Here is a 9,628-nt window from a genome sequence, read left to right on the forward strand (position 1 = left end):
GAACCAATAAATAACTTTTACTTCATTTTTTAAAGTTTTTGATTAAGTTTTTAGATTATATTTTATATTCTAAATTTACAATTAAGAAGTTAGATGCTGACAAAAAAAGTTAGGTTTTTCTTTTTCAGTTTTATATTTGTGATTTTTAGATTTTGATGAAGATTTCAGTTTCACTATGCCACCTGAAGAAAATGAAGTGAACGATGGTAGAGATAACTAAAATTAGTTGATGTGATTTGGTGTTAGTTTATTTCCGTTATCGACATTTTATTACAATAATTTTTTATTTTTGGTTTATTTTGTATTTGAAGTTTAATTTATTATTCAATTAGACATTTAAATATTTATAAATTTTATGTCTTGATTTTTGAGATGTCGTAAATCTTACTTTGTTGGAGAAAATTTTAGATAGTCTAAACTACTTTTTGATATTTTGTATGTCAAATGAAAATAAAAATATAAAAATAAAAGTAAAGTATTTTCTAAAAGTTTTTAAACATAAAACATATACATATCCAAACTATTATTTTATGTTTTTTAAAAAAAATTAGAAAATTAAAACTTTAGTTTCTATTTTTTTATTGTACATAGCTGATATATTATTATATAATAAAATTTATTTATTTATTAACCCGCAGTTCACCTGCGGTCGACCCAGTAACCCAGCAACCCGGTAAATCGTCCGGTTCAGTGTCCGGGTCGGATTTAAAAACATTGACTTTTAGATAGCAATATTGTCCTTCGCATGCCACGTGTATTTTTTTTTGACACTGCATGGATTTAAATTTTAAATGTGTGTTAATATTCATCTAGTCAATAAATACACGCACATACTTCACAGCCACCTACGGAGGGAACATTTTTTCCCATAAAAGCATTATTAGTAAAATATATGTATGAAATTATCAATTAATTATATATATATATATATATATATATATATATTTATATAGTATTAGTTTCTTGTGAATAATAGATGGATAACTCACAGTCAAAGAATTGAGGGGCGAAATGTTGCTGCATAATTCCCGCAGATAGAGCTGTCCGCAAAAAAGTTGATTAAATAAATGAATAATTGTAATTGTTTGATCAATTAGTGCGAGACATGTCTCTATTAAATTTTGTGTATACTTTTCACTTTATTCCGTATCTCTAGCGGCCCGTCCACGTTTTCGTGTCATCTTGTTCTCATTTGATGACTCTGATATTAGAAAGAAAAATATTTTGTTATTTTGACTGTGGGTACTGATGGAAAACTATACCATGTATCAACTACTATTGGTTAGGCTTTCTTATTCAACTACACGGAATACACGTTTATATAAAATACCAAAAATTAATTTTTACTATTTTGGCCTGAGAATGGGGCTTTAGGGCCTTTGATCTGAATCAATCGATAACGTTATTAAATCCACGCTTCAAATAGATAAAAACTTATAGGAATCAGAGAACTCCAGATGTTTTAGTGGGCTGGTGAGAATGGTTTAAATGGGCTGCGAGATGGATCAAATGGGCTGCAAAGGTGACTAAATTTTTTTAATTTCAAACCCAATCCGAAATGACATGGCTGAATGATTGGTGAAGATTTTTTTGCCTATGTGGCAGTGTTTAGGGAACTTTAATTTAGCCCCTTTTATATAGTAGGATAGTTATTTAAGCTAAATAATAAACAAAATTGTATTTAAAGTTGGGCTATAACACACAGATTTATTTTAATAGGCCTGATACATGGAAATTGGGTGGGGCACGTCATTTTTGTCTTTGGTTTAGACTAGAAATAAATTGAATTTTATTTAGTTATTAAGGAAAAATAAGAAAACAGTGTGTGGCACATGCCCCACCTCTTTTGATGGTGGGTCCGCCCCTGAAGGTATTATATGAGCTACAACATAAAAGAAAGATATAAATAATATTCAATATACATTCATAAATTGGAGACTATAATACCTAAGGATACTAATCAATAAAAGAAGAACATAAAAGACCATATGAGCGACAACATAAAAGAAAAACAATACAATGAAATCTTGACAAATTTCCAATAATTAGAAAATATATATAACCTAATAAAAGATCATAGTTCTGACATTATTAATACATACTGTAATTAAATCAAGTAGGACATAGATCTATTATTCTAGATTTTTATATATTATTAGAGCCTTTCTCCGCGCTACGCGCGGAAAAGTGGGTCGATGGTGTACTCCTCGATGATAAGTTTCAATATTTCTGTTTGTAATAGGAGTGTGTTGATGGTGTACTCCCCGATGATAAATTTCAATGTTTTTGTTTGTAATAAGGGTACAGATTTATTCAAAATGAAGAGAAGTTTGAGTGCCAAGCTTTATTCAGAGAAACCATTGTTGAGAAATGGTTGGAAGGAATGTAACCAGAGAACTGGTTGCCTGATGAATAAATAGATTTCAGACCGGTTGACCAGTTAATCTCAGGTATGTCACTGGATAAGGAGTTTGTTCATTATGCTAATGGTGCGTAAAGCCGAAAAGTCCATTGGGGGTTCCTGAGTATGAGTTATATGAGGCACTAATGCAGTATCGTTTGTTATGTTTGACTGGATCGTGTATCTTTATTATTCCTGAACTATTATTATTTAACCAAAAACATATAAGATTTGAATGCTCGTAACCCGTTTGCGTAAAGCCAAAAACAGTAATGTTTTAGATCACAATATTTTTTAAAAAAATAAAATTAATATATGTGAATGCATAGGTAATATATATATAATCCAATCCTTCAAACATCCAAACATCAATGATGTGGAAACATTCAAACATCACATATTCATTATAGTTCATTTGACTATGTATTTGTATTAATAATTAATTTTTTATTAAGTATTATTCTCAGCTTTTTTTTTATGAATATATATTCTCTAGATCAGTTGACAAAAATATAACAAAGCTTTTATATTCAAATATAACATTGCTTGCATATTAGTCGTAAAAAAAAAGCTTTCATATTAAAAAAAGCTTTTATATAAAAACGGCTGCTTTCATAGCTACTACAAAATACTTAAAAATAATGTGTATGTATCTAGCCATTCTCTGTGCCTACTAACAATCTTAGTTTCCTCATTTTTCAGAGAAATAATTAAGTGCAGGCTCAGTTATAACATGTTCTGTTTAAGGGAGTATCGAAAGAAAAAAATCAAGCAAGCAAACTAAAAGTTAAAGGCTCAATCAAAGATGGAAAAAGCATCAGATATAACAAAAGTAAAATAACCAAACATCAAACTTGAAGAAAAAACATTAAAATAAGAGTAACCATCGTTATTTTAAGAAAGATAAGTTCAATGTTGCAAAACCAAGGTCTGAAAATGAAAAGAAATGAAGCATAGAGTTTTAGTAACCATAAAACCACCACTAATCACACCTTAGCCACATTTGGCTCTCTTGGGCTCTTCTCCCTCAATGTTTTCAGCAGCCCTTTTCACCCTCTCACCATCGGATTCTTCTAAATTGACTCCAATATCGGGATCTTCTGGAGTGAGCACCTTTGTCACAGTCAAAGTTTGGGTCTTGCCAGTCAAATTGTGGGTTGATACCTTCACAATGAACTTGCGAGTCTGGCCTATGGTATCAATCAGAGCTTGAGGGACCGGAACCAAGTGATCAGATCCTTCATCCTCGTTGGCCTAATATACATTTAAACAATTGTCACTATACATTTTTAAATATATTGGGAGTATACAGTTAAATAACAAAGCCAGACAAGTTTGTAACTACCTCGAAATAACTCTCAACCAACTCAGAAGCCTTCTTCCCAGACAGCTCATGACCAGAGTCACCAAGGAGCACAAAAACCGCCTGGTCATTATTGTCGTACACAGATATCTTGGCTAGGTACCTGTATTATGAGAAGATTAATAGTGAATGCATCGAACGCATGAGTATAGGTAAAATGAATCACTTACTGTGCAACACCAACAATATCACTCTTCCCACACTTTTTACACATAAGGGTGGTAGGCCCTTTGGTTGCCTTTGTATGGCACCCACCACAGCCTATGTAATACCATCCCGAACCATGTACAACATCACCAATGGTTGCTATGCACTCAAACCAAGCAACCTGCACAATACTTTTAACAATTATATCAGAAACTAAGACTATCCTACTGAATATTTATACATTGATAATGCACGACCTTAGCATCTGCCTGCTTCATATAAGAAAAGAGCTCGCCTATGGTCACTGTCTCAGTCTTAGTGACAACGTCTGCATCAACTCTCTTAGCAACATCCAAGTTCGAGTTCAACCTGAAGACAACCTCCAAACATCAATTGCGATACTGAAATAACAAAAACAATATTTAAAACAGGAATGCTTACCAATTGAGATAATCTCGGGTTGCTTGAACATCACTGTCCATAAATATCCTTGACGACGCCATAGAAGAGAGACATAGGGCACCTACAACGGTTGCAATGTTATAATACATAGGAAACTATAGTGTAAAACGAATCGTGGAGTTATGCATATATATATCTAACATTTGTTATTGCAGAACCTATTGGGGTTAATCAACTATCAATTATTCACATACTTTTCAAATGTCTCATAGCTAATAAGCTCTAAATTCAATTAACGCAGGTCTACTGCTCAAAACTAACCTAACCAGATAAGATTCCTTGACCATCCTATGCAACTTCTTAAAATGATAAGAAAAAGCTGATGATACAAACCTCCATATCGTTTCGGGTTTAAGGTGGTGACTAAGATAACACTCGCAGTTCCTCCAGACGCCTTGAATCTTTCACCAAAGTCTGAAGCAGCCTTGTCCCAGAGGTACATCTTCATCACCGGACCACTATAACATCCAATATACATGTGGTAAGAGAGTCGATATATGAACATGAAATGAGATATAGAGTAGCTTACTCATGTGTTTGAACATGAAGCAGAACTCGTCGGGTTGAAGCTATCTCGGCTTCATCTACCACGAGACTGTCATTGAGGACCTGCCCATTCACAAGTTTGATGTGGCCAACATAATCTGCAAAAGAAAAAAAATCAAACTCAATACTTTATATTTTATAAACCCAGCCATGAAACCTAAATACTTAAGACTGGATCAAAACATTATCATAGCCTAACAATGCTTGATATATTTCATCGAGTAAGAACACATCATATATGATTAGATTAAACATGATACTATAGAAACAGTGAGAACTTACCATAAAGATCCCCTTTCAAGTCGCAGGCAGCATTGAACTCCTCATATCCATAGAATCGGAAACGGTCCTCAGGGAAACAAACCGAACTGTCCTCTAGATCAGAGAGGACAGAGGTCGATGAGAAGGTGATGGTGACACTTGGCTCGGATACCCGATACAATGTCTTGTTATTAGACCCGAAAAAATTATGGAGCCTGTAAATGCCACCAGTTCTCATGTGTGGCAAATAAGTGTCCATCCTCCCAGCTGGGATGAAGCCCTGAATAATAGTTTCCTGTTAACAACATTAAAGAGATTGAGTTGAATTAGAAAAGTTAGTCAGTAAATCTTTTTAAAAAAAATATTATCATAAGCTTTGAATAAACGGCTTATACCTCTTGGTCGATGAGAAGCATTTCGAGACCGATAAGCAACTTCGTCCGAACATTGCGAGCTTCCCAAAAGTGGATCAACCGAAACCTCAACTCGCTTTCATGAGGTCCAAATTTCACATCTTTGAAAGACATCACTCTCCCAACGTTGGCGGAGACAATAGCTTTTCCCCTGACGCCAGAGGAGACAGCAGCTTTGCTTCTTACGCCTGAAGAGACACTGGTCTTCGTGGTCTGAATGATCGGACCTACAGAGAAATATGAGCGTTGCCATCATCATATAATTAGTTTCATCTCTGTAACACAATTGTATATGTTTTTGTATGTACCGTAGAAAAACTATTGGAAAAATTTTTACTTGTTTGATCTCACTGTCCTAAAACACAAACTCAAACTGAATAATTTTTTTTTTGGGTTATCAAAAAGATTTGGTCGGCTATATGGTATCAGAAAAAAATCATTTTCTAATATAATAGCTAGAAGCACTTTTAGCAAAAATCAAACGAAACGATTCGGTTCTTACCATTAACACAATTGTATATGTTTTTGTATGTACCGTAGAAAAACTATTAGAAAAAAATTTACTTGTTTGATCTCACTGTCCTAAAACACAAACTCAAACTGAATAATTTTTTTGGGTTATCAAAAGGATTTGGTCGGCTATATGGCATCAGAAAAAAATAATTTTCTAATATAATAGCTAGAAGCACTTTTAGCAAAAATCAAACGAAATGATTCGGTTCTTACCACTAGGATTCTTCGAATTAGGTGAGCCGATCGAGACGCCAGAAGAGACACCTCTATTGCCGCTGGGTTTGGTCAGACTTGGAGAGGATACCAAAGCATCGCCTTTGGCTTTCTTCGAGCGGGGATCGCCAATCGAGAGGCCGGAAGAGACATCGTGTGTGCCGATAGGCTTGATCGGACCGGAAAAGTCGCCAGCCTCACCGTCTTTTGGTTTCTCCGAGCGGGAATCACCAGAGAACACAGATTTTCTATTGGAACTCATTGCAATAGCGATGTACTAATGAGAATATAGAACGACGTTTGATCGAAATAAAACTTCGATCGAGAGCTTTATAAATAAAATCTTGATGAGAAGAGCAAAGCGAATCCATAAATGAGAGTAAAGAGAGACGAAGTGGAGGATGTATTGTTGGTTCGAGAATTGAATCATGAAACGGAACGGAGAAGAGGAAGATCAAAAGGTACCAAATTGATAGAGGGAAGTAGGGTTGAAGGACTGACGAAGGGGATCTCGAGTCGGCACTTCTCGTTCTCCGTCTCTAGAAATAATGGGCTTTATGGCCCAGCTAATATCACGTCAAATTTTTATAATACCGCGGGCTTCATGGCCCAAACCATATCACGTTGTTTTTTTTTTTTTAAAATGCAAAGCCCAGTGACGTGTCAAAACATTATAATGTGATTGGTTGATTAAACTGTCCGACGTGGACATCGTTTCTGATCAGTATATCGCCCTTTTAATACTTGTTTGATTATTTCAATAAAAGTACCACTTAAGATTATTTAAAATTCTATATATTTATTTCCCATTTTCTTATATCTAAAAAATGTTTAATATTATTTAAATTTCAATAAAATATTTATTATGATTAAGAGTTAAATCTGAAATTTATATTATCATATATAAATTTTAAAAAATAATCAAGAGTATTATTATATGATATTAATAATTAAAGTTCATCCAAATATTTATCATGATTAAATTTTAAATCTAAATACTATTCTATCACATTCATGATTAATTGTAAAACTTTTATAGTTTAACTATTAATAAACACATTAATTGTAAAAAACATTTCTGACAAATTAAACACTAATTTTCTACTATCAAAATCTTCAATCACACATTAATTGCAAAACATAATTAAATAGTATTATGCCTATAAGATAATTCTTGGGTGTTTTTCAAAACCAACCCATATTTTCAAGTCAAACCCAAAATCAACCCCTTTTTTTTTGTCCAACTATTCATCAATAAAATTTTCATACTATCCTTATGTTTTTGAATTATTCACAAAATTGCCATTTTTATTTATTTTTTTATTAATTTCGAAATTAACAAAAAATCAAATACACCCTAACCATTTCTTCTTATTTATAAAAATGCCATCATCATCAATTTTTCCAACCACCATGAACCACCATTTTTGAGCTCTAAAGCTCTAAAATTCAATTTTCAACCACTTTTTTTCTCATTATAACCCAAAAAACTTCATTTCCTCTCATCTCCTCTACATTTCCATCTAAAAAACTCTCATAACTATCATTTTCATAATCACAAACTTCATATTTTCGAGTTTCTTCATTAGTGAATCGTTAAAGATGCTTCTTTTTGCTCATATTTGGAGTTTGGACGGTTGAAAAGGTTGGAAACGAGCTTTAAACATGAAAAATGTAACTATTTACATGGTTTTCGTTCTTTTTCAGATCTGTATCGCGACGGTAGATTGTTTTGTATGTCTATGCTTCCGTGGAGACTTACGATGCAGTCTATTTGTCGACGCACGGGTTAGTTTTGCAATTAACCAGACAAATTTTTTTTTAACGCAGACTTCCCCAGTAGTCTCCGTCTTTACCTTTGACAACAAAAATAGAACTTTCGGTAGACTTACTAAGACGTCTACCTAAAAGAGGTTAGTTTTTCATTTGACCGAACTTTTGACTTTTCAAAATAGACTTCAACGGAAGTCTACAAAATGTAGACTGCCAACGAAGTCTATAAAAGGTCAGTTTTGCATTTGACCAAAACTTCGACTTCGTTGAATAGGTTAGTTTTGTGTTTGACCAAAAAGTTTAAAAAGCAATCAAAAATTTATTAAATTGTAGACTTCATATGCAGTCTTCTTATCTTAAAAAAAAATGTAGACTGCGTATAAAGTCTACTTTTTTATTTTGGTCAAATGCAAAACCAACCCGTCGGATTTGAGAGTAGACTTCACAAGAAGTCTACACACCCGCAGACGTTCATTTTAATCTACTGATTTGAAGTCAAACTTGGTCAATTGCAAAACTAACCTCTTTCAAAAAAATTCAAACATGTAGACTGCATATGAAGTCTAGTTCTGAAAGTCAAATCTTGGATGAATTCTGGTCAATTGCAAAAAGTAACATTTTTAAATTGTAGACTGAAATGAAAGTCTACATGTACAAAATTACAACTTTTATTCAACTATAGAAAGCAACCCGTAAATTGGTCAATTGCAAAAACCAACCCAAAGAGTATACCTATTTGACAGTCTACGTCTGTAAACTGAAAAGAACGTCAACATCTTCAGAGACTAAATATTAAGTCTTCATAGAAAAATCTATAAAAATGTGAATTTGTGTATTATTCATTAAATTTTTTCTAGTTTTTTTTTGTTTGACAGTGTGTGTTAGTTAATCCTAATGGGTTTGAGTGATTTTGAAAAGAATTTTTTTTTATAATTATGAAGGTATAATTTATTTGATTTGACAATGTTGTTAGCTAATAATTGTAGACGTATTTGTAAGTCTTCGTTTATAGTTTTGCTAGTAAGGCTGAGCTTGTTTCAAAGCTGAAGGCGGAGACTGTGGAATATAAATTTACATTTTCAGCATATAAGACAACAAAAACTCTGTATGTGGCTAAGTGTCGTGTTCAAGGATGTGGTTGGAAACTTAGAGCGAGTGTGAAGCATGGGCCAATGACATTTTGGGTGACAAAATATTCGAAAAGGATGAAGAATCGGAAAGGTTGAAGAATGTTTCTTGTGCATGATGGCTGTACACATGGTAAACTTCTTGGAATAACACAAGAAGATTATGATCTGGATAACAAAATTGAGAAGATGGTACTAACCTATTCCTTACCAAACATCATTTAAAATAAATGACTCCGAATAGGAATATACTCCTCTTATGCCTGTCACGAATAATCGACAAGTACAGAACTTGATCGAGTTATCTAAGATACACTTTGTACGCCTTTGTGTATCAAGCCTGCGCCAATACACTAAAAAATTTTGGATTGACTATATGTTAGATAATAAGTGTAGACGTTTTTGTAAA

General features: G+C 33.2%; 1 protein-coding gene across 1 annotated transcript; it reads right to left on the reverse strand.

The window, feature by feature from the left end:
- Window positions 1-235: 235 nt before the first annotated feature.
- Window positions 236-7,572, reverse strand: LOC103840498. Its single transcript, XM_033281371.1, has 9 exons — window positions 5,576-7,572; window positions 5,202-5,475; window positions 4,903-5,017; window positions 4,707-4,831; window positions 4,353-4,434; window positions 4,169-4,280; window positions 3,935-4,092; window positions 3,747-3,867; window positions 236-3,655 (listed from the first exon to the last, which is right to left on the reverse strand). The coding sequence occupies exons 1-9, from the start codon at window positions 5,705-5,707 to the stop codon at window positions 3,395-3,397; spliced, it is 1,380 nt and encodes a 459-aa protein (XP_033137262.1). The 5' UTR covers window positions 5,708-7,572; the 3' UTR covers window positions 236-3,394.
- Window positions 7,573-9,628: the final 2,056 nt, after the last annotated feature.

This window comes from Brassica rapa, chromosome A09 (genome assembly GCF_000309985.2).
Source record: "Brassica rapa cultivar Chiifu-401-42 chromosome A09, CAAS_Brap_v3.01, whole genome shotgun sequence".
Taxonomy (NCBI): Eukaryota; Viridiplantae; Streptophyta; class Magnoliopsida; order Brassicales; family Brassicaceae; genus Brassica; species Brassica rapa.

What these genes read in the sequence shown, in the direction of transcription:
- LOC103840498 (XM_033281371.1), bottom strand. Translation starts at nt 5,707, where the DNA reads ATGTCTTTCAAAGATGTGAAATTTGGACCTCATGAAAGCGAGTTGAGG. An exon ending in GATATTGTTGGTGTTGCACA is followed by an intron (nt 3,868 to 3,934) that starts GTAAGTGATTCA and finishes CTCATAATACAG; the next exon opens with GTACCTAGCCAAGATATCTG. An exon ending in TGGTTGAGAGTTATTTCGAG is followed by an intron (nt 3,656 to 3,746) that starts GTAGTTACAAAC and finishes AATGTATATTAG; the next exon opens with GCCAACGAGGATGAAGGATC.